General features: G+C 46.5%; 1 protein-coding gene and 1 pseudogene across 1 annotated transcript in view; one reads left to right on the forward strand and one right to left on the reverse strand.

The window, feature by feature from the left end:
• Positions 1–4,417: 4,417 nt before the first annotated feature.
• LOC123792790 (large ribosomal subunit protein uL30 pseudogene) lies at positions 4,418–5,143 on the forward strand (annotated as a pseudogene).
• Positions 5,144–10,757: 5,614 nt separating this feature from the next.
• Positions 10,758–25,328, reverse strand: part of TRIM71 (tripartite motif containing 71) — a 64,431-nt gene continuing 49,860 nt past the window's right edge. Inside the window, exons 3-4 of the mRNA XM_045798136.2 lie at positions 18,649–18,783; positions 10,758–15,299 (exon numbers count right to left, since the gene is read on the reverse strand). Coding sequence (XP_045654092.1) covers positions 13,848–15,299; positions 18,649–18,783 — 1,587 coding nt within the window. The 3' untranslated portion in view covers positions 10,758–13,847. The remainder of the gene's footprint in view (positions 15,300–18,648; positions 18,784–25,328) is intronic.

Genomic DNA, 25,328 nt, shown 5'->3' on the forward strand with positions numbered 1-25,328 from the left:
AGCATAGAACAGCAACAAAGCACATAGTAAGGAAGACTGAAGCTAACCCAGCCACGCCACTTCTAGGAATCAACACTGAAGATACATCTCCACCAACAAGCAATGGATATGCACAGGGCTCTGCACTGTCGCCTTGTTAGTCTCTGCAAAACACTGCGAACCATCTAAATGCCGTACGCACAGGAGTGGTTGCGGGGACTGTGCCAACCATACCATGAAGTACCACATAGCTGCAAAAAAGAGTGAGGCTAATCTCTATGAGCTGCTCCGCAGTGACTTCTGGGACATTTGGGTTTTTGGGGGTTTTTTGGTTTTTTTAGACTTTTTAAAATTTATTTGACAGAGACAGAGAGAGAGGGAACACAAGTAAGGGGAGTGTGACAGGGAGAAGCAGGCTTCCCGCCAAGCAGGGAGCCCGATGCGGGGCTCGATCCCAGGACCCTGGAATCATGACCTGAGCCGAAGGCAGATGCTTAAGGGCTGAGCCATCCAGGCACCCCTGGGACATTTGTTAAATGAAAAAAGCAAAGTGCAAAAAGAGTACGATATGCTACCTTTGTGCAGAAAAGAAAGGAATCTAAGAGTATTTATGTATTTCTCATTGGTGACAAAAAAGAAATTCAGGAAGGATACACCACAGACTAAGGAGAGCGATTGCCTATAGGGGGTGGGTGGGGCAGGGCGGAAGGAATGTGAGGTGGGAACGACATCGTGGGGATGAGGGGAAGGTAGGGCTTCTCTCAGTATACCTTTGTGCATAGCTTTGGCTTCTAGAAACTGGTAACATTTTACATGACCGAAAAATAAATAATTGCCCTCAGCCAAAATGTGGGAGAAAACTAAGAAGAGAAAAATTAGCAAATGAATCTAACTGCATTATAAATAGTTTAAATACATTGATGGGTTTGGGGAAGAAAAGAACGTTAAGTTTGGGAAGACAGTATTTAGTGAGTCTCACTGATAAAAAGAACGGTACACAAACATAGTATTTTTGTTAATAAATTTGTTTTTAATAAATTTGTTTTCATAAGAGAATGGGTTATCATTTCTGAAACTACTGTATGTGTTTTCTAGGACTGGGCCAATGAGTAAATCTATTGTGGATAACGGGTGCTGGGTTTCTCTTCCCGTGAAAAAAACTGAGTTACAAATAATGAAAGGGAGAAGGCTAGCATGAAGCCTATGGGGTTGGACTGGAATCCTCACCATCACTGTGAACTCATGGTCTTGGGGATATGACAGATGTAGAAACACGCAGATGTGTGCACATGTACATTTATGTCCTAGCTCTGTCTGCTAAGACGACCTAAAAACAGTGACACTCCAGCAGAATTGAGGATACCCCAGCACACGGAGCTTTGTTTCTCAAGGCCAGTCCACGATACAAGGAACCGGGCCCTTGCAGAAATGGCTGTGATGGGCCATATTCTCACAATATATGGCTCCTTCAGCCCATGCCCAAGCCCCAAGCTCCCACGTCTGCCAACAGCCATCCCTTGGCCACCCCGGAGCTCCATTTGCCCCAAGAAGGTGGTTCCGGTGAAGGAGAAGATGCAGGCCTCAAGGTAATTTGAGCAGAGAATCTTGGCATCCCTGGTACCTTCTGCATGGTCTGGAAGGGACAGCTCTTGGCCACAAGCACTCCTTGCCCAGTGGTAGAGAACATGGAGAGAGGAGGGCCAGAGTGGAGACCTCTAATGTTTGAGATCCAGAGCATAGGTCGCTTTTGTGAGAATAATAAATGAATTTAGAACTTAAGAGGATTTCAGTGATATCTTCCTTAATTTTTAGGCCTGCTTCTTGTCCTTGGGCCTAAGAGGACTCCCTGCCTTTTAGGGTTCCCAGTGATACTCGTTTTAATATTTGGTCTTCTAAAGGAAACTACTCAAGGGCTTCCCATATACTTCTAGCATCTGCTTAAAAGTAGGAATCTGCCAACTGGCAGCAAGTTAACTACAGCAGATGCACTGGGACAAATACTTGGACGTGTGGTTTGTTAATAAAAATTATCCAAAACTTGGAAATAAGGTAAAAAAAACAAGATCACTGTGGGCCCCCTGAAGGTCATAGGAGAGCCATCTAACAATGATCCCTGAGGGGCATGTTATACTCTAGGGAAATGTAACTTCTTTGGCTCCCTGTTTACTACTGGGGAGGCCCGTGCTCTCCCTGTGACGTTGGAGGTTAGCTCGAGGAAACTGCAAGGGATCCCCGTGCAGGAACCTAAGGTAACCCGAAGACTGCGTTGCCCCGAAGGACAGTAAGTCGACTTGCGAGTGACTGTGATCTTACGCCAGCATTCCTCTCCCTACTGACCAGTATTCCCCACCTTGCCTGTCCTCTTCCGAACCGGCTTTCACATTCTTCCATTCCTTCTTTAATGAGCTGAGCAAATCTGCTCCATATTGTCTGAGTTATTTCACTTTTTGAAATGTGTACTTTGTCAGGTCCATCCTGAAAGAATACAGAAACCAAAGGTCACCATTGCCTGAACTATTATTTCTCTGGCGGACCTACTGTCAGTTAAAAAAGCTAGTCCTGAAGCTGATGATTCTACTCAGATGAAATTGTGAAGGAAGAAAAAGAGGGAAAAAAAGAGAGAGAGAGAGAGGGAAAACAGCAAGGGAACAGTCCAGAGTGGTGACTGTCTGGGCTGAGGTTGGTGTAGAGATCGACAAAACACCAGAGGAATTTGGGTGGGATGGAGCCATTCTCTGTCTTGATCATGATGTTGGTTACATGTCTACATACACATTTGTCAAAACTCACAGAAATGTGCACCAAAAACAGTTAAATCCATTGTACATAACTCATACCTTAATTTCCCAAATGAAAAGTGCTAGTCTCTTGAAGTTGAATTCCGTCTAAATAATCCACCAGGTGATATCCTTACAGTGATTTATCCTGGCATTCACCATTAAATGTTAAAAACTGGCATTGTTTGTCGCCTGGGAGACATAAAAGTCCTTTTTAAGCAAGCCTAAGTCTAGCATTATACACTTAGGGAGAAAGAATCGTCACAGGTTAAGCGAAAATCAACCTTTCAACTTGTCTGAGGAAGAAGGCGCGGTGGAGGGGTGAGGTGGGGGAATCACGTAGATAGGTCTCCCGTGGAAAGGACGTTTCTTGCAGTTACACACCCCAGTTTAAACCTCTCTATTCTTTCTAGAAATGCAAAGCTCTGTCATCGTTCCTTTCAGTCTTTCTATTGTCATGTTTTATGAGCAAGTCAGAATCTTTACTGGAGGAAAAGGGAACACAGAAGTTCTGAGGTTTTCTTCATCTTGGTCACCCCCGTTTTTTGGTAACCATAAGGGGATTGGTTGGTTGCTTTCAACTTTACAGCTCCCTCTAGCAAGGAATCCACCCTTCAACCCACCAAGCCACTTATTGCTCCCTGAATAAAAATGAAATCCGTAACAAATATCTAGTATTGTTTCACGATTTTTCAAACATTATGTAGAAGGTATGCTGTAAAGTCATTCTGGAATTTGGTATTCTCACTCAATTTCAGATGTACCCAGACAGCTCCCAGTCATTCATTCTGACCTCCGCTGAGTAAACAGATGAAGTTTATTCCTCTCTCCCTCCACTAACAAGATCCTTGGTGTGTCCTTTGCCAAGCACCAAGGTCACCGTGTATGTCCTACTGCGCTCGAGTTTCTCCACAGCATATTCTTGAAGGTGAAATGACTGATCTAAATGTACACCCCAGCTTCAGCTTTGTCGGATTCCGACAAATTCCCTTGGGAAGGAGCTATACTCCTTATACTCCCACCAGCTCCGGATACTTCCTATTTCCCACCAGCATGTGCTGTAATTAGACCTTTGTATTTTTATCAAGCCGATGGCATATGATTGTATCTTATTGTTGCTTTAGTTTGTACTTCCCAGACATCTAGTGTAGGTCTGCCCTGTATATGTTTTTTTAAGATTTTATTTATTTAAGAGACAGAGGGAGTGAGAGAGGGAGAGAGCACAAGCCAGGGTAAGTGGCAGAGGGAGAAACAGATTCCCCATTGACCAGGGAGCCCAATGCGGGACTGGATCCTGGGACCCAGGGATCGTGACCCAAGCCAAAGGCAGACGCCTAACCGACCAAGCCATCCACGCGCCCCAAGCCCCTGAGTGTTAAACCCCATCTTTTACCTGCTTTTAAAAATTAGGTAATGTTGGGGTACCTGGCTGGCTCAGTCGGAAAAGCATGTGACACTTAAATAATATAAATAAATAAAACTTAAAAAAATAAAAATTAGAAATAAAAATTAGGTTGTTTTGTTATTGTAGTTCTTTATTCTGGGTATCAATTCTTAGTTATACCTTCCCCCTGAGGTTTTGTTTTCACTATTTAATATTGTTCATTGGACAGATTTTTTAAACATTAAAAAAAAACATAGCCTCTTTTCCAGCTGGAACCATGGAGGGTACAGAAGAGAAGAAAAAGAGGGTTCCTGCTATGCCAGAAACCCTTAAAAAGAAGAGAAGGAATTTCTCAGGGCTGAAGATCAAGCATCTGAGGAAGAAGTTTGCTCAGAAGATGCTCCGAAAGGCAAGGAGGAAGCTTATCAGTGAAAAAGCTAAGCATTACCACAAGGAATACAGGCAGACGTACAGAACTGAGGCTCGAATGCGGGGATGGCCAGAAAAGCTGGCAACTTCCACGTACCTGCGGAACCCACACTGACGTGCGTCACTAGGATCAGAGGGGTCAAGGGTGTGAGCCCCAAGTTCGAAAGGTGTTGCAGTTTCTTTGCCTTCGCCAGATCCTCAGCGGCACCAGTGTTAAGCTCGAGGCTTCAGCCAACATGCTAAGGACTGTGGAACCATGTCCAGCATGGGGGGCCCAAACCCGAAGTAGGTGAACGGACTGATGGACAAGCACTAACCAAATCAACAAGAAGCGAACTGCCCTGACAGCAACACACTGATGGCCCGATCTGTTGGTAAACATGGCATCATCTGCATGGAGGATCTGATTCACGAGTTCTGTACTGTTGGAAAACAACTTTTTATGGCCCTTCAAATTATCTTCTCCATGAAGGGGGATGAAGAAAAAGACCACCCATCTTGTAGAAGGTGGAGATGCTGGCCACAGGGAAGACCAGATCAATAGGCTTACTAGAAGGAGGAACTAAGGTATCTACCATGATTATTTTTATATTCTGGTCAGTTAATAAGTGACTACTCTCAAATGGAAAAAAAAAACATCAAAAAAATAACTGCACACATTTGGATCATACGCATATCCTGGTGGGCTTGTACCCTGCCCTGTGTCTGCCTCTCCCCCAGATTCCGGCTCCTTCCATAGAGTACTGCCTGTGGCCCTGCAACGGGGGCCAGAGCTCTGCAATGGAGCGCTTTGGCTAGAAGTGGCACCACATCGCTGCTGCTCACAACCTGCTGGGCGAGAACTATTCACACAGCTCTCTCAACGTCAGGATGCCAGAAAAGGCCATCAGAACTTTTCACTTAAGAGAAGTTTTTCATGTAGTCAGATGTACTGATTTTTCAACCTGTTGCCTGTGCCTTTTCACAGTGATTCATAGACCACACAATTCACCTACTTAGTTGTAAAACCAACACCATTATCCAATTCCAGAACATTTCCATCATCCCCCAAAGAAATCTCACCACCACCACCCCCCACCCTGTTCTCTTTCTTGAATAAATAAAATCGTTGAGAAAACTGTTTTACAGGAGTGCCTGCCTGGCTGGCTCAGTGGGTGGAGTGTGCAACTCCCCCCACATTGACTGTAGAGATGACTTAAATAAAATCTTGTTCTTTTCTTCAAGATTTTATTTATTTGTCACAGACAGAGTGTGAGCACAGAAGCAGAGGGAACGGGAGGCAGAGCCCGATGCAGGACTCGATCCCAGGACCCCAGGATCATGACCTGAGCTGAAGACAGACGCTTAAACTGACTGGGACACCCAGGTGTCCCTATTTAAATAAAATCTTAAAAAACACAAAACAAAAACAAGTCTTAAAAAAACAAACCCATAGTCTCTGCCGTTCGACAGCAACTCCCAGCGCCCAGCAACTAGTCATCTGCTTTGTCTATTTGCCCACTTGGGTTACTTCGCAGAGGGGAAACCATGCCTGGTCAGCTTCTCACATCTTCCAGGTTCATCTACATACATATTATCAGGACTTCATTCTTTCATGGCCCAGGTATAGCCCATGGTAAGGACATACATTTTGTTTATGCAGTCACCGGTTCACATTTTGGCTATTACAAATAATGTTACTATGAACATTCACATACTAGTTTGTGTGTGGACAGGTCTTCGATTCTCTCAGATACCCACCTAAGTGTGGCATTGCTGCGTCCTGCTCAACACTTTGATAAACTGCCAGGTGTGTCCGAAGTGTTTGTACCATTTTACAATCTCATCAGCAATGTCTGTGGGCGCCAACGAGCTCCTAGGTCATGTGATAGCCGGCTGTTCACTCTCCAGAAGGGCTGCTCTGGTGGTCAGGGGCAAAGGAGCGTAGTTACCCTCAAGAGGTTGGGGTCTTTCCAAGCCCACCTCATTCAGTGGAAGAGACTGAGGGCACTGCGGGTGGGGACTGGGGGTGGGAGCTAAAAATGAGGTGTCTAGAGAGCTTTTCTACAGCTTTCCTTCTCTGCATTTCCCTCAGAAATGGGTCCTACCTCATTTTCTTAGCAGCTTTACCTGGGTCTTTCAGAGGATTAATAAGATTCCTTTCCCTTAAAAAAAAAAAAAAAAAAAAAGTACACCCATCCAAACTTTTTACATTGGAGAGTGTCTTCCACTGTGTTCAGTTAGAGGTAAGAGGAAAAGAAATGAGGGACCTGGAAAAGGAAACAGAACAGGGACTGGGGCTCACGGTCCATGAAGTCACATTCCCAGCTTGAGTCTTCAGGAAACTGCTACTCACAATGTGTCTCTATTTCAAAGCTGAAAGTATCAATGGAGCAAAAAAAACTCACTTTAAATGCTCACTGCCAACATGGGATCAAGTGAAGGAAAGAGCAGAGGTTCCCGACACCAGGCGCTGATGTTCGGCACTTAAACAAGGTGGTTTCTGTACTGGAGGGTAAGACCTATCCCCATTAGAACCCCTGTGAACACTCATCACAGCTGGAAAGGGACGTGGGACAGAAGAAAGCCATGGAACCCGGAGCACTGCTCACCTCCAACCACGGATCAAACCGAGGCTGTTTGAGGAGACGCAGACAACAGGTGAGCAAAGTTGGGGAGCACTTAGTTTCAATGAAAAATGATTTCTCCCAGTAAACTGTGAACACACTGGGCTCAAAAGAAGTCTTGATCCACCTGGCATCTACAGTACCCTGCCACTGGAGGGCCACTGGAGTGAGCTGCTCACTTCTTCCCCAGACCCCAAACTTGGTCCCCTCCATCCCAGCAGGGCAGCGACATCTGTGGAGAAGGGGACTGCAGTGGGTGGGACAATCACACTTGTACCCTCTACAGGGACATCTGCTCTTCAGCTCCTCAGGAGAACGCAGACCTGGGGCTGCCAGATCCCCAATCCCCCCAGAATCCACAAGTCCAGATGTGGAAACATTTAGGCTATTTAACACCTTTTTGGAAAACCTGCATGAACCCAATGCGGCCCATCCCCCAGAGTGCATCCTCTAGGCCACCCTCCTACAGATTTCCTTTCTGCAGAGCGTATACACAGACCCTTGTTCATTCTGGATTGAAGGATCACACACAACACAGATTTCCATGGAAAAACCCTCTTGTTTATTTGATTAAACAAAAATAAAATAAGCTGCATAGGAACAATTTTAAAGTCCAAAGAGACACCAACTTTGTTTTAAGGCTGCAGTAGCTGATACAGCATCTCCTTGCTACCTTCTCCAGCCTTCTCTGTGGACCACCGCGATACATTCAGAAGCCTTGTTAGCTAACACACTTTCCCATTGGTTCTTCACCTGCTCATTGCCTGTCATGCCTGCAGCCCGCAGGATAACATCTAAGATTTAAAAGTAAAAATTCAGAGGGTGGAAAAATGCACCCCAAACAAAAACCCATAAAGGTTTGGAGGGAAATCTTTGCTCCCCCATTCTTCACTTAATTGATGGGATCTGCACCACCACTGCAATGCCCATTTTAAAAAGTGTCAAAGGCAGTCAGCACCCCAGATGGGCTTGCAGGAGCTTCCGTAGCCCCGGAGAGTTATCCTGGTGGTGCCTATTCCTTACATCAGGTCTGCCTTGGACAAATTAAAAAAAAATTTTTTTAAGGTTTAACTTAGTCATTCTAACATCTGGCAACATGCCCATGTTAATTTCTCCAATTCTGCATTCACCTTTCCCACAAAACAAAAACAAAAAAAAAACCAAGTCATGTGTTCTACACTTAAAAATTATTTTGCTGACCGGGCATGACAGCTAATGGACAGTATTAAGCAAGATTCATTAAAAAAAAAAAAAATACTACCCTCCCACCCACCCAATTATAACTAACATGCTAGTTAAAAAACAACATCCCTTACCCACCACCCACCCTCTCACCTGCATTGATTTTAGGGAAAAAGAATGGGGGGGGGGGGGAGGAAAGAAACCATACCACCCTAAAAACAAGAACACCCCAGAAACGTGAAGAATCTTCCTCTGAAGAAAAACTACACGGACTGCTAGAAACATAAAGAACTATGCCAGAGCCGGTTATTTAAAGAAAGTAAACACTTTGCTACACACGTTAACATTCAGTCAGTGTGCTCCGAGATGGAGCCTTAAGAAAAATACTACCTGAGCTTGTAAGTTAATACAATCATTAAAAGGAGGTCTAAGACCATGTGGATACACAAAACTTTTAGAACCATTACTGGTTAAATGATGGATGGAAAACATCCCACCAGGCTGGCTTGTTAACCCGTAAGATCAGTTTTAAAAATAGACATCACTGAGGTACTGCTCCACCATGACATTTTAAACCCAATCCGCAATCATTACAGTGGTCTTAGGACCCTCTCTTCCAACCAGAACAAAAAATAACTAGGGGAATAAGAGAGGTGGAGAGGCAATACAGTATATCACGGTAATGTGCTTCAACTTCATCAAGTATTTAATTAAAACAACAAACAAACAAAGGAAAGAACAACCCGTCAACATGTTACCTTTGGTAGAAAAGAAATTAAACACACAAAAAAAGAGCAACATGCACTCCACCGGTCACTGCTCAGAAGAGCAGTGCTTGCTGCAATGTCATGGTGACAAACATCCTGCTGGGCCCAGAACAGGTACAAATACAGTCATGAAGTCTAAAGGATTCTTATTCCCTTCAAATATTTGATGTGTCCAAGAACTAGACCCTTAGAATTGCTCCTAAAAGGGTAGATTTGCAGACATTCAAAATATAGATAAAATATTTTTCTCTTGAAGAGAAAAAGAGACCTAAAGGTCTTTATTTGCAGGTTAAGTCCTCCAATAGGTCAGATGAACCAGTAGTTCCATAATACTGAACAACAAGGTAATGGTGTGCATAATTCCTAGTGGGGGGGAGAAGCCAGATTGGTAAGTAATACTTGGGATTTAGGACGACATGTGCCTGAGTACAGGAATATTTGGTTTCAAAGTTTCTTTTTCAAGATCAATCAAATGTTTCTCCTGGGAGAAATCAGTTCAGGATTTATAAAAACGCTTTCCTCTAGAGGTAGCTTCCCACTCCCACCCACTCCCCTGTGGATTAATACTATGCTTTTCAGAGACCCATAAGAGGCTAACATGAGGTAGATGACTTTTGCCAAAAGTGAGGTAGAAACGAAACAAAAGCAAATGGTGTGCTGTGGAACTGGTATGTGTGTCCTGTGCCCCTGGCCTGCGGGAAGCCAGCGGGAGCGAGAGCCCCCGGAGGTCCTGGCTCTAGGATATCATCACACACGAGTAAGTACAAGAGTTTGACTTTTATACAGCCCCAGACTGTTGGAAAATCAGTGAGTGATGTTTTAAATAAATACCCTACATACTTTTTTGGCACCACTGGATTTTTGTTTTTAAACAGAAAAACAAGCCTTTAACTTTGGCATATCTTTCACTATCTACCAGAACACAGCAATTGTAGAATCTTCCAAAGAGGAAGACAACACACAGATCAAGCCTAGCAAGACTTCCCTTCTCAAATACTTAAGCTTTGGCTTAACAAGAATAAAACAGACTGAGCCAATCTCAAGCCATTCTCTTACAGCTCCATTACAAAGTGCCTTAAATCTGGCAACTTTTTTGGCCCAACACAATTTAGATTCTGTTTATGGTACCCCTGTAGGTGTTTCCCCAAATAAGTTAAACTTAAAAGGGCATCCGTCTATCAAAGATTAGTGCACTTGGGGCCTTCCCCGGGCCACTGGGCTCCAGCCAACTCCCGTGCCACCTGCCAGCCACCTTAGAGCTGAGGTTTCTTAGACAGCATTGCTTGCGACCAAATTAACAGAGAAAGGGTTTTGTTTTGTTTTTAAAGATTAACACTTTTGAAATGTTAACTCTGCCAACCGAAAGTGGTTTTTATCTGCGGGTTATTCAGATCTCCTTTAGCAATCCCAATACCCAAACTTACATATCCAAACCCAAATGGCATATCCAAACACAAACTGACCTTACAGCCTGAGCCACACTGCCACCTGCCCAGATCAGACACACATGGGGATTACTGTCTGAATACCACATCGACTTCGCAGAACAGTTTACACTCCTCCCTTGCAGTACCCACAACCTTATCTTGTCACCGTCCTCAAGACGCCCCTCATCCACCCAATTCTTACCTACCCTAGCATCACCGAACAGGCAGCAGCTATCCAGTCAAAACCCCAGTTTTGAACAGCCTCACTCACACCAGAGTTCCAATGTTGGCTTTCTTCCTCTTTCTTTGATTTGGAGCATTCCACATTGTACAATAAACACACTCCAAAGTGCTTCGCACCAATCCCTGTGGGTCAGGAGTCAATCATGGGCAGCCACAGATGGCCAGTGTTTTAAAAACAAAAGCTCCCCAAGTGTGACCATGTTTCTCAAACGGCAGTGATGCAGTGTTGGGTGCAGAAAGGTGAGGAGATAGACCACCACCAAGGGGAAAGAGGCAGCATCACGCACCTACACACTCATTTCGGGGGACGACCTACTAGCTTTGAGCCTGCGAACGGGTCAGTCTATTAATTAAGACCTGATCATTTCAGTCAAGTGTGGAAACCCTGGCTTTACCACCAAATCCACAGAGAAATGCTAACTACAAAGTTTTACGTTACTGCTACTCACCAAGAAAATTTCTCACTCAGGTCCCACGATTCCCCCACACAGGGCGACATTGGGAAGGACGGATCAGAGTTAAGATGGGAGAATCGAAGGTCGTGATGACCTGAAGTAACCCATCCCAGATTTCTGAGGACACTTCTAAGAATTTCAAGATCCATTTCTTCAATGAAATTTTGTAAGCATTTGAAACCAGTTGTCTTTGGTGTTTGAAGGGTGGTTTGTTGGGTGGTAGGGGGTGGGGGTTAGGAGGTGAGGGGGGGGAGATCAGCACCAAGTTATTTCCAAAATAATAAACAATAAAAACGTCTAATTACACAAGCTCTTTACCGAAGAACTTAGAACCTAGGGGCAAATAAAAGGTAACCGAACAGGAACTGTAGAAAGACTCAAAATTAAATGCTTCAATAAAAGAAAAAGCAGTTTTACAAAACAAGATTTCCTGACGCCTCTTCACCCTGAAACACAGCAGCTGGGAGGCAGCCATCTGACGCAACTTTCCAATTTTTGGATCCTTTATTGCGTGCGGTTCTCCTTTATGAAGTGAGGTTTTTTTTCCCATTTTGGTCATTCAGAAACCTTAGAACTAAAGCAATGGGGAGGACACAGGGTACCTTGAAGCGGTAAATGTCCAGAGGAGCTGGACGAGAAAACCAATGTGACTGGCTACACTGCCCTCATCAACTCCTTTTCTTTTGGGATGACAAAAACAAATTGCTCCATGCGTTACTTCATTCGGTTCATTTAAAACTCCATCTCTATCACAAGGGGACTTTCTCTTAAATACAGGAACAGAAACTCACGTCAGTTGTTCTGTTCTGGAAGCCCCTGTCGTCCGAGAGCACCTCTGGCTCCTGAGGCATGCTACTCCGGAATTTGGTTCTTATTCAGCACTTGCGGGAACGCAGGGACCCATATAGGTTCTCACAAGCAGGAGATCAGCTATGCCTACTTTCCACTTGAAAGACAGATAACGCCCAGAAGCACAAGGCCTTGTACCCATGTCCAGCTTACTACAAACCAACCCTGTAAAGTGACGGATGCCATCCCACAGTTCCGCAGTGGGAGCCTGGCTTAAATTTTCATTCTTTGGTACCGAGACAGAGGGGTAACGAAAGATATTACATCCTACATTTTGGGTTGGGGCAATTTGGTTTACAAATCTTTTACATTCAAAGGCCTTTGGGGAGAAAATTCACGTTAACCATGAGGCCCTACTGCACGGCTCAGGAGCAGACCACTCCGTGAAAGTGACCTGAGCAGAGGGTGTAGGGATGGGCTGTTCCTATTAATTTGACTTTCAAACATTCTATTTCCCTGAACTTCCAAAGCAGGAAAAAATTGTGCTTTTAAAGGAAAAGTTCATTCCTTGGCCTACTCTTCTTAGAAAAAGAAACATCTAGCATTATTAACAGAACAACATTCAAGCCAGGGCCGCGGACTGACCTCTGCCCTCCCGCAGAGTTTGGGGGTAGCCTGTTGCTTTTTCATGCTCTCTACGGACCACCTCGGCACACGCCCGCCCGCCCACACTCAAGTCCACAGGCCTGGCAGGTCTGACGCCCTCTTTCTGAGAATGAGGCTGATTTTCTTCTTCCTTCCAATGAACTTTACAACCAATAACAAACTAAGAATACTTAACTTCTGAGAATACTTTTAATTGAAAATCCTAAGCTACATCTATTTTTTAGAAACCAAAGCGTGAAAAGAAAAGCTTCTTTGGGTGGTGGTGTACGATCCTCGGCTTTACTACTCTGGTGTAAGAGGACTCAGTTTCACGCGCACGCACACACACCATCCCTTAAAAGAAGAAAAGATTACATACCCTAAAACATGATAGAATAGTCTGCTTTTCTTGGCTAGCAAGCTACAGCCACATCCATATCTTCTAAGACTAAGAAAAGATGCTGAACAGGATGATAAACACACTGAGGTATTAAAGGAGAACACAGAACAGTTCTCTGTTGCAGCATTAAAAAAACAAAATTTAAAAATTAAAAAAAAAAAGAGTTCCTAAAAAGATCAAGATCACAGCACAATCTAATCCCATAAACACAGTATTCTCCAGAACACAAATACTCTATAATTCAGCATTTTAAATCTTATTTTTCCACATTTTATAGTTTTTTTTCTTTTTTTCTTTTTTTTACTTAGTAGTTCTTTCATGTTTCCTTGGCTCAATCTACAGAATACACCCCACCGCACATCCAGTGCCCCCCCAGCCACAGAGACGCCAGGCTTGTGCATATCACGCCCCACAAAGGGTCAGAGGGGAACGTGAACTCCACTGAGTGAGGGTGGGGAGGAGGGCAGAGGGCCTGCTGGAGAAGGAAATGTAAAGATTTATGAGGTAGATAGAAATTATCACGTCACAGGCTCAATCCCTGCAGAAAAGATAAGTACATTCATCTGTAAAAAAATAAAGATGAGGTAGGACTTAAGCAATGTTGTACTCTTCTTGTTCTCTTTAAACAAAAGAAAAAAAGAAATTTCCCTGAGACTGTTTCTTCTTTGAAATTCAAAAGGAGAGAGAGAGAGAGAGAGAGAGAGAGAGAGAGAGAGAGAGAGAGACGCACGCACAGCCCAAACACGGAAGCCTAGAGAACGTGATTAGAAGATGAGGATCCGATTGTTGCCGAAATCCACCACCACGATCATCCCATCGGGGGTCACCGCGATGCCAGACGGGCGGTCCATCTGCCCAAACCCACTGCCTTGGGCGCCAAACTTGCACAGGAAGCTGCCGTTGGACTCGAACATCTGCACCCGGTGGTTCCTGGAGTCGGCCACGATGATGCGCCCCTCCTGGTCCACGGCCACTCCCTGTGGGCGCAGGAACTGCCCGTTGCCGGTGCCCTCGGAGCCCAGGAAGCGCGCGGACTGGCAGTCGGGGTGGATGACCAGGAGCCGGTGGTTGTTGAAGTCGGTGACCACCAAGTGGCCCTCCGGGTTGAAGGCCACGCCCCGGGGGGAGTCAAAGTGCTTCCAGAGAGCCCCCTCGAAGCCGTACTTATTCAGGAAGACGCCGTCGGGCCCGAACAGCTGGATCCGGTGGTTGCGGGTGTCAGAGACCAGGATCTTGCCCTCAGAGTTCACCGCCACGTCCCAAGGGTAGTTGAACTGCCCGTTTTTGGTTCCCTTCTCACCAAACTTGAGCAGGAACTGGCCCTCGAATGTGAAGACCTGGATGCGATGATTGTCCTTGTCGGCCACCACAATCCTGCGGGAGGCGTCGCAGGCCACGCCGGCCGGCCGGTCGAACTGCCCGGGCCGGGAGCCCAGGGTGCCAAATTTGTGGTGGAAGGCGCCACACGGCTTGAACACTTGGATGCGGTTGTTGCTGCGGTCGGCCACGACGATGTAGCCCTCCTTGTCCACACTCACGCCCCACGGGCGGCAGAGCTTGCCGTCACCGTCACCCTCGCTGCCAAAGCTCAGGCCCGGGAGCCCGATGCCCACGTAGCTGCGGCCCGACTTGACCACCACCTTGAAGGGGCTGTTCTCGATGTGCTGGTTGCACATGGTGACCGACACCAGGTGCTCGCCCTCCAGCTGCGGCCGGTAGCTCACCACGTACGTCCCGTTCTGCTGGTCGCTCACCTCGGCACCAAACAGGTTGCCGTCAGGGCCCAGGACCACGGCTGACATCAGGTCGCCCCCCGAGAGGCGAGGCTCCCCATCGTGGTCGTAGCCAATAACGGTAAAGGAGGCCACCTTACCCTGGAGGGCCCGCTTGAGGCCGTCGCCCGTGGCCTTGGTGAGAGGCGCAAAGGCCCCGCTGCTGACGAAGCCGAAGGACTTGATGGCGAGGTACAGGGCCTGGTCGGGGGGCGTGAACATGACGCGGTCATCTTCCTGGGGCTGCAGGAAGCTGCGCACGGTCTTCAGCTCCTGCACCTGGGCCAGCATGCGGTCCCGGGCCAGCAGGACATCCAGCGCCCGGCCCTCTTCCAGGACCTGCTGGACGGCACTGATGGTGCTCTCGAGCTTGCTGAGGCTCTGCCGCAGCTTCTCCACCTGCAGGTACAGGGACTTGGCTTTCACCTGGCGGATCTTCTCCACCTGCAGAGGGGAGAGCAAGGACAGAGGGCAGAGGCTCTGAGGCAAGCAAAAAAAACCTGACACACCACCTGCCACGGATCGTGAGTAAGTTACCCTCAGACCCACAGCAACAACTGGTCCGTGCTCTTCAGAATGGCAAAGATCCAAGGACAAAGAGCGGCTGAGGGACTGTGCCAATTACAAGAGAAGACTGCACACAGACAACGACCTGCAGCGCAGGACTCAGACTGGGGGTGCCGAGGTTAAAGACGGTGCTGGCACACTGACCAGGGACCGGGCACTAGACACCGGACGCTACCAAGATTGAACTTCCTGCTTTTGAGCACCTGTGATGATGGACGAGACCGCCCTTGCTCAGAGGAAATAAACGCAGAAGTATCCAGGGGGAAAGAGGCCTCCTGACTCCAACACGCCAACTCACTCTCGCTCGAATCACATACAGAGTAGGAAGAAAATGGGGCAAAATGCAAATAATCAGTACATCTGGGTGAAGGATATAAGGGAGTTCTTTTATTATTCCTGTCACTTAGAAATAAAATATAAAAGCTAAGAACAGCCATATAACTAATGTTTACTGAGCACCTGCTTTGTGCCAGGCACTGGAGGTGCATAATGACCAAGAGAGAACACGGTCCTTGCCCTCACCAGCAGACTTCCCAGGAGACTAGTGCACAAGGCCAGTCCTGCTCTCCCTACCGGAGGGCTGAGTTTTCAGCACAGATACAGAGCCTACGATCTCTTCAATGATTTCTGCTCCTCTCTACCACCCCTGCCCCACCCTACTCCCCGGCCCAGAGTTGGGGGGAGGGGGGCTGTGTGTGGACAGAGTGAAGGGATTTGATGAGAACCTAATTCAAGATGATAATCTATACCTCCCCGCCCTGCCACACTTCCCATCGTCCTCTTCGTGGTTTTCTGTCTTCACAGGGAGCCTGAAAGGCCACACACCCCAAATTTGGACATAGTAATAAGCCTTTGGAAACCACTGGCCTGTAGTATTTCCAGAGGAGCCCTCTCAGTCTAAATTGCTTTAATATATAAACCTGAATTCTGACCTGCTAAAATAATTCTGCTACTGAGGTTCCCAAACCCACGATTCGGGAATGTGGGATTTTGTGTGACCAATGAAACAGAGCCACTTCTCCATTCTTTTGCATTAAATCAGTAAAAGTCCTCCAATTCAAAGTGATTTCCCCTGTGAAGAGGATAAATGTGTGACCCAGCTGATTCATGCCATCTTGTAGAGAGAACCAGGACTTCTGAGAGCTCTACTAATCAGAATGCTACAGAAAGTCTATTTCAGAATAACACTCCACTATTGGGGAGGCCTGAATTTCAGTTAGATTCTCCCTGGGGGGGGGGATGATGATATGATTTTTGACCCATTAATGCTTTTCCATCTGTCCACTTTGGAAGCAGGACACGTATGTGCCGAGGGGCCCATGTGGGGACAGATCAAAAAGCAGCTTTGTCCTTTGGTTTTGCACTGGGCCAAACCTCTGGGCTTTGGTCTGGATTCCTCAAGTAGGTAGTTGCAGCTAATCCCACAAGGCAGCCAAGTCCACCGGAAATCTGTAAGCCACAAGCATGAGTGCATCTGGATACCCAAAACTGGGTCATCCGGCACTCAAATACCTTCAGGAATGGGGAGTGCAAGAAAAAAAAGAAGTGTAACAAGGACATGGCATGGCAGACACAGGCAGGCAAGCTTTGCTGGGAGAGGCAGAAAAGTTAGTAATTAGTAAAAGAGAGTGGGACTCCCACAGGATTTGGGGGAGGTACCATAATAAAAAGTAAAGACAAATGGGACTGAGGTGTGCCCAGAATGAACACGCATATTTTGGAGGTTATCTGAGAAGGAGTGTTTAGAAATGGATTAGAAACAAAGTATGTTACACAAAGAGACCGACTCTTCTCCCAAATTTGCTTCTCCAAGACTAAAAACTTGCTTCCCATGCCTCCTGAAAGAGAACTGCCTTTAGGGAGAGGACAGGAGTCGGCCTCACAGGAGGGAGGGTACCTAAGGTGAGATCTGCAGAAACTCCTTTGCACAAAGCCCTTTTCATCAGCAAATCCAGAAGAGCAAGTTTGTGGCAGAGTTCACCAGAGAGCTCTCAGGTTGCATGAAGCGGGCCCCTTTCAGTTATAATTAACATTCGTGGGTGGCATGAGCCTGGCAAACCATGGGGGCATGTGAGTGTCTGGAAATCATGTCAGGCCCACAAAGGTGCCTGCATAAAATATGTGCTGAATTAAATCTTGAAAGATTTTTTTCTACCCAAGGATTCTTCTCGTCTCGTCAAAAGGCAACGGAGCCATATTCCTTGAGAGGTCAGCAGAGGCAGAAAGCAATTAGTTATGAGCTAACTAAACGGAAAATGCAAGGCAAAACCCACCGTAGCCTTCCAGAACACTTGAGGGCATAGTGATTGGTGGGAATCACTTTCAGGAACTGAGATCCCATCGTCACCTTTGCATAGTTCAGATGATTAAGGCGAGCGTGCACACATCTAAGTGCACCCTTTTTAATCAGCCATGTGTACAGTCTTTTTTTTTTTTTTTAAGATTTTATTTATTTATTTGACAGAGAGAGAGAGACAGCCAGCGAGAGAGGGAACACAAGCAGGGGGAGCGGGAGAGGAAGAAGAAGGCTCATAGCGGAGGAGCCTGATGTGGGGCTCGATCCCATAACGCCAGGATCACGCCCTGAGCCGAAGGCAGACGCTTAACCGCTGTGCCACCCAGGCGCCCCAGCTATGTGTACAGTCTTATTCACACATTAAGAGAATGTCATTATAGAGCTGAATTGACTTGAGGTACTGGCCCACTCGTAGGCATATTCTCCCCACTTCCTGGGGCAGGGGTAAAGATCAGAGAAGAAAATGTTGGGATGAGGACTTGGGAGGGGTAACTAAAGGGCACACCAGCATGCTCGGCACTCTTTCCTGCTGCATTCGCTCGCTGCCCTCCCTAGTGGACAACTGGTTTTTCATAAGGGGTCAGGAAGGGCAACCAGGCGGGACACCAAAAATAAAGATACTTCCTAGCAGCCTGCTTTCCTAACGACAGTCTCGACTGCGCCCCCTTCTGTCTTCTTGAGAGTGTGCAACATAAACCGGGAGGCTCCTTCCACTCCTGGGAACCCAACTACTTCTGAAAAGGCTTCCTGTGGCTGCAGTGCTCAGATGGCACCTACAATGTTACAGGGACCCTCGCATCTTCCTGCCAACAAACTTCATGGAAAACCTCCAAGTGTTCTAAATTCTGGGATCTGGGATCTGACATGAGAATCCTCGTGGCTTTGCTGCAGTTCACTGAAAAACTGCAGGCCAGCCAAGGAGGCCGTTACCTTCCACAGCAGCTCGCACTCCCGCTCCTCCAGGGCCTTCTTGTGCCTTGCCGTCACGGCTTTGACCTCCGACTGTACCACCTTTGCCTTCATCTCCACCTGCTCCGCCACCGTCTGGGCCTGCTCGATGCTCAGCTGGAAAAGCGAGAACACGCTCATGGCATTAGAAGGACCTCCACTCCTCAGGCAATACATTTAAGTCTGCTTGTCTCAAACCCGAAGAGCTAGGAACACGCTGGGCCCCGAGACCACTTGATCCACTTCCCTGGTAAGCAGGCAGGCAGGCAAGGAGAGCACGGCACCTGTCTGACATGTAACTGAAGGAGCTGCTGGGAAGCGCTGGGTTTCTCTGAACGGGAAACAGCACCTACACGGTGAGTGTTCAGCACTAACAAGAGCTTCTCTGACCCAGTGAACCCAGTGTGGTCGGGTCCAAGCCGAAAAGTGGGAATGAGGACTGGATGTGAAATGTACCACTCCCATCACACGAACCACTTCCCACAGACTTTTTTGGCCTTCCTCACCACCCGGGAAAACCCTACAGGCTGGTACAGCGTTCAGGTCAAGGTGCATCATAGCTGCAGGCCAGCAGGTCCCCATCATGTTCCTGTCACATCATTAGCAGCACAGCTTATTCCGACCCCAAGTGACACTGGGGATACTATCTAATCTGAAGAAACCATGCACTCCATGCCCTGTGGTCAGCCAGCTTGCCAGACCATCCCTGCACCATCACACGCCCCACCCTGTACCACCAGCTCTAGGTAAATCAGCCAGTTTAATCAGACGTATTATTGTTCATAAAAAATTAATCAAGACAGAAGGCCCAGTGTTTTCATTAATATTACATGATGTGTCTTGAAAAGCCACAAGGATTTCTTTGAGATATTGAGATACTAAATCAGGGATTCCAAACTGCTAATGTGCAACAGGTCATAGGGTGTTCCGTCCTACATCAGGAGGGGCCTAGAGAAGCACACAGGGTTTGGAGCCTGGTCTGGGTTCAGGAATCGCTCATGGCTGACCAACCATGAGTGTGCCCTGGACCAAGGGGTTCCAGCATGTGGAGCACATCTACAACTGACGCCACTTGGGCAAAGCAGGCTGGACAGTCGTCCTAGGAGTCCGGTAACCCAGCGTCAAGCCCAAGCTCCATGTCCTACTATTTGCAAGGCCCCTGGCAACTGCCTAGCCTTCTGCAACCTCAGCCAATAGGAGGAAAAGACAGGATGATACATGGAAGGAGCTCAGCACAGCAGCTCGCAGAGTAAAACATTGAGATTACCAACAGTGCTCAGCTGAGAAATACTTGCAATAAGGCTACAAGCATCCTTTCCCTTCATCCCACCTAGCTCCCGTCAGACAGGTTCCGTCATGTAGCCAGGCCTACTCACACCTCCTGACCCATTCTGCTTTTAAATTGTGGTCAAACAGGTAGAACATAAAATGTACCATAATTGACACTTAGCACACTCCACGCTGTGTAAGCATCACAACCACCCAGCTCCAAACACTTCCATCATCAAAAGGAAGCTTCCATACCCATTAGGCGGTTCTTCTCCATCTCCCCTCCTGCTCCCCCATGGCAACCATAATCTGCTTGGTCTCTACACTGTTGCCTATCCTGGATATTTCACAGAAATGGAATCAAACAATACACGAGCAAGCCTTATTTGTATGAATATGCTTTTTATTAAACAGCAGTGACTCAGTCACTTACAACTGGGGAACCCCCCTTAATCTTCTTAGTCTAGAGGATACACCAATGGCACGGAAGTCACACTCACACTGAAGCTGCCCCCAACCCGCCCGTGGCTGCCACGGCTAACTGCTTGTGGCATTCTCCGCCCCAATCCCTGTGAGGCCTAAAGATCAGAGGTGGCACTTGGACTGATCTGGAATGCTCATAGACTATCCATGGCCTGGAATGTATTCTCTTCCAAATTCACCCTAAATTTCAAAACCCACTCAGATGCCACTTCCTTCCTGAAACTGGCAGTGAAAGACACCTTCCCATCATGTTTCTGTTCCACCTTTACTACCCTGTCCCAAGCGTCATGACATACCAAACTGCGTGGGGTCAGGTACACAGACCAGGATACATAGCCACTGGGTTGTACGTAGCAGGAATGATCTCTATATATTTTACACTTGCTAACTGTCTATGGCCATAACCATATTTATCAAAGCAGCAGTTAACTATATTGGTTTAAATAATGTCTCTCCCAAATTCAGACTGACTAGTTAAGAAGAAGCCATACTGGACTAGGGGGAGTCCTATATGCAATGCCTGAAAATTACTCAAGGCCATATGAAGACAGGCACGCACAGGGAAGACCACGTGAAGACAGAGGCAGAAATGAGGAGTGATGTAGGTAACAAGCCAAGGAAAACCAAGGATTGCTGGCAACTACCAGAAGCTTGGAAAAAGCAGGGTAAGAGTCTTCCCTCCAGCCTTCAGAGAGCACAGCCCAGCTGACACGTTGATTTGGGGTTTCTAGCCCCCAGAACTATGTGAGAATAAATTCCTACTATTTTAAGTCACCAGTTTATAGTAATTTGTTAGAGCAGCCCTAGGAAACAGTAGCAAACAAACTGATGCAGATGGAAACATCCAAATTACCAAAAGATTTAAAAAATTAGACTGACCAATCAGTGAATGCACATAAGCAGGTCTCATAACGGACTTGGCAGATTTCAAATGTCTCAGGTGGTCGGGATTGATTTAGAAGATGGGAAACCTCACTAGACATTTAAACAGAGATAATTTAACGTAGAAAATGGGGTTGAACAGGAAGTGGAGAACTGCCAGGGCAAAGGGCACTGGAGGATGACAGACAGACCATGCCTGCAGTCAGCAGTGGCCACCCTTGGGCCAAGAGAACAAAGAGAGGAGAGTAGGGGTTACAGGTAGGGACCAGGGGTCGTGCCCAGCTCATTCTGGAAGAGGCCGAAGCTGGAAACTGGAGCTAACCTCCTGTTTGGGTGAAAAACTGCTGCCAATAAGAACAGGAAGTCAAAAGGAAGAAGGAAATCCCCTTTCCCAACGTCCGGAACTGTGGTTTGAAGCGCAGCAGCCCAGCACCACACAACACTAGTGTGAAAGGGCTGGTGAGATGGAGAGAACTTAGGAACCCACACCCCCGGTCTTCCGAGGTGTCGGTATTAATGAGCACTAGCTGGTGTCCGAGTCAATACGCGACTGAGGCAACCCATCCTCTGTCCGTTTATTTCTTAGCTTCCTCAGTGGAAAGCAGAGGCAGCCAAGTGCTTTCTATTTATACCAATGCCATATTACTTACCCAACGGATTCTCCATAAAAACCAGAAGAAACGAAGTAACAGGCCTACATTCCTGCAGGGCAAGAACTGGCAGGAGAGCGCAGTGACCACCCCCTCTGCGTAGCAAGTGGGTTTACACAGCAAATGTCTGTCTACTTACCTCTCCACCTACTGTCTCCTAGCCAGGCTTGCTCCCTCGTGTTTTCTACTACGTCCCTAGCAGGCCCTTGGGTCTGGAATTCCCATTCTAGGACAAGAACTGTGTCTTCCATCTTTCAATCAGGTAGAAGGGATACAAAGCCCTTACTGTAATTTGAGGGATCCCCAAGTGTGTAAGGATAGGATCATTCCTAGGGTTGAGAGTCATAAAAGCCCTATGTGTCGAGACAAAACATAGAGCTTTCTTTTCCAAATCATACACAGTCCCGTCAAGCACTGCATTCCAAGAAGTGCAGACCAGGACCTGCCAAACTAGTTTCCTTTATCTAAACAGGGCATTTGAAGGAAACAAGAGGCAGGTGGGGTGGGGAAATGACAGAAGGTAAAGGGCTGAGTAAATTTCAAAAACAGAAACATACAATTTGCAATAAAGAGCGAAAATAAAAAATTACCCAATAAGCAATGGGGCTTGAGGGGGGGGAAAGTTATCTTTTAGATATTAACAGATCCAATCAAACAGCTGAAAGCTGAGTGTCTCAATCTGGGCAGGCAAATGTATGCATGCCAGCTGAGTGCCGGCCACTTAGTACAGAGGAGGCAGAGGCCACCTGGGTTTCACAGGGAAGAGCACAGAAAGCGACTGATGATATCTGCTAGGGAAAGTGAGGTGGCCAGAGGACTCGTGTGGAAAGAGTTCTGATAGGGGCGCCTGGGTGTTTCAGTCGGTGAAGCTCCTGACTTCAACTGAGGTCCTGATCTTGGGGTCTTGGGATGGAGCCCTGCATCAGGCTAACAACCCACTCAGCGGGAAGTCTGGTTGTCGCTCTCCCTCTGTCAAATGAATTGAAGTGAGAGAGAAAAAAAAAGGAATGAAAAGAAAAGAAAGTGTTCTGATAGGCAGAACATGACAGAATGCAAATGTCACCCACAAACTCCAGACCACAAAACCAGATATGAGTACTACTGTAGTTCACGCTAAAGTATAATTTTATCACATTTTATACCTTTGAAACTATGATTCATCTTACAACCGTCAGCGCACTTTTCCCTTCGTTAGGTCGATTTACAATCAGTGGTGCTCAAGGCTCTCTTTATGTGGAGAGCAACTATACTCCTGTTCCTGGTTATGGGTATCTCCCCCACCTCGGGGGATCAGCGCACCTTATGAAAAGCTCTAATTACGTTAAGTGGCCAAAATGTTATATATTCAGGAAGACTCAAAGTGAAAGTAAGAGAACGTTCTACAAAGCAATAAGAAATGAGTGGTTAGCCTTAAAACATCGATGAGGTACACTACAGACATCTTTCACGCTGCATTTGCTGCACTAACTCTAGACCCTCATGACGGTACATTCTTTTTACAGGACCAAACAGCATTAACTGAGAGAATTTACTTCCGCGTGTTTTTTCTAGAACTAAGACTCTCAAGCTAAATACAGACAAAGCAGTGAGTCTCTCACCGTTGGAACTTGGGAAATGTGGTTCATAGTCAACTGTACATCTGACACGTTTAATTTAATAATGGATAAATGTTCCTGGTTGAAGAAAGGGAATGGAGCGCCTAATAGTTTCTTCTAAACAAAAGCTGGAAAAAGGAAATGAAGACACACAAGTCCCAAGTTGTCCTGAGTTCAGATACAGTGTAAAAGGTCACTGATACTCACTAAGGGTGGTGTGAAGTTGGTAAGAACTTAAATCTGCCGGCAGATGTGGTGTGGCCAGTGGCCTTTACTTCTGTGATGTGCTCATCCTTATTCATTTGGTCCAAAGGACGCTTCCGATCAGTGCCATCCAGGCACGGTGCCGACGGAGTGAAGGATGCTAGGCCAATCAAGGGCCCTTCCCTGAAATTTTACAAATGGAGGTTCCAACCTCTCCCTCCATCCCAAAAGGGAAGAGGAGGAGAGGAAAAAGGAAACTCACTCTTTCCCCGAGGATGGCTTGCTAGGACAGCGCAAGACTGAAGAGGTGCCCATGCACGCCAACCATGTTCAACAGCAGAATGGGGTCACCATGGAGAGAGGCAGAGCTAAGTGACAGATTGCTGGCCTCAAGGTCTGAATCCCTGGGCACCTGAAGCCTGATGCATCCATACTCTCCTACCTGGTCACCTGAGACTATTCATCTCCTTTCATTCAACTGCAACCAAGGACCCTAATTAAGACAAGCAGAGGGGAATGTTAGTAGGTCATGGTGTATTCAAGTTCTTCAACCTTCCTGCTCACATTTGTGTATATATACTGTGTGAGAATGCACAGCTGCCTCCCAAATGAGAGGCCCATCAGTTCTGGGTTCAAACTACAATTCCTCAACTCATTGTTAGTATGACTTCTGGAGGGTTACTTAATTTCTTTCAAGCAAAGTTTTCTCTCTGCAAAATGGAAAGAATGACACCCAAACCTCAGGCTTTACAGAAAGTGCCTGTTTCAGTGCCCTCAGTAAACAGGGACTGTTAATCCTTATGAAAACAGAGGCCTATGGTTAATAAGATCTGGGATCGTGGGCACAGCAACCACATTTTGTTCTTCCATTTCCATATTTGTAACAGTAATTTGTAATACAAAAAAAAGTTTTCTTGATCTACTTTCTCGGCTAGTTTATATAAATTCATATAAAACAGTAGGCATTCTCAGCATTTCTTGTGGTCAACTTTCCATCATGGCAAGGAGTTCCTGCAGGTTACATGGTCTATAAAGGTTATCAAACAGGGACACCTGGGTGGCTCAGTCCTTAGGCATCTGCCTTTGGCTCGGGTCATAATCCCGGGGTCCTGGGATCGAGCCGGCATCTGGCTTCCTGCTCGGTAAGTAGCCTGCTTCTCCCGCTCCCTCTGCTCCTCCCCCTGCTTGTGCGCTCTCCCCCTGTCCCCCGTTGAATGAATAAATTAAAAATCTTTAAAAAAATAAATAAATGAAGTGATCGAACAAAAACAGATATTAGAGAACCAAAGTAGTCCAGAAAGTCTAGATGAATTTCCATTTTCATTTACAAAATTTTTTAAAAATTATGCTTAGTCATCAAGCTCAGTCCTCCTAATTTTTGTGCTAAATGGCACAGTATCTATCACTTTTGTTTAACATGAAGAGTACTAATGTTTTTTTTTTAACCACATAGGCAACTTATGCCCAATAAAGGACTCATCACCCTTATCATGACCATTGACTTTCTACTAATATCAGATGAAAAGTAACAGAAGGTTCTATCTTATTTAAGGCTATAGTGAACTTGGATAAAAACTCC

This window comes from Ursus americanus, chromosome 20 (genome assembly GCF_024610735.1).
Source record: "Ursus americanus isolate L20-20 chromosome 20, mUrsAme1.1.p, whole genome shotgun sequence".
In the NCBI taxonomy this organism is placed as follows: domain Eukaryota; kingdom Metazoa; phylum Chordata; class Mammalia; order Carnivora; family Ursidae; genus Ursus; species Ursus americanus.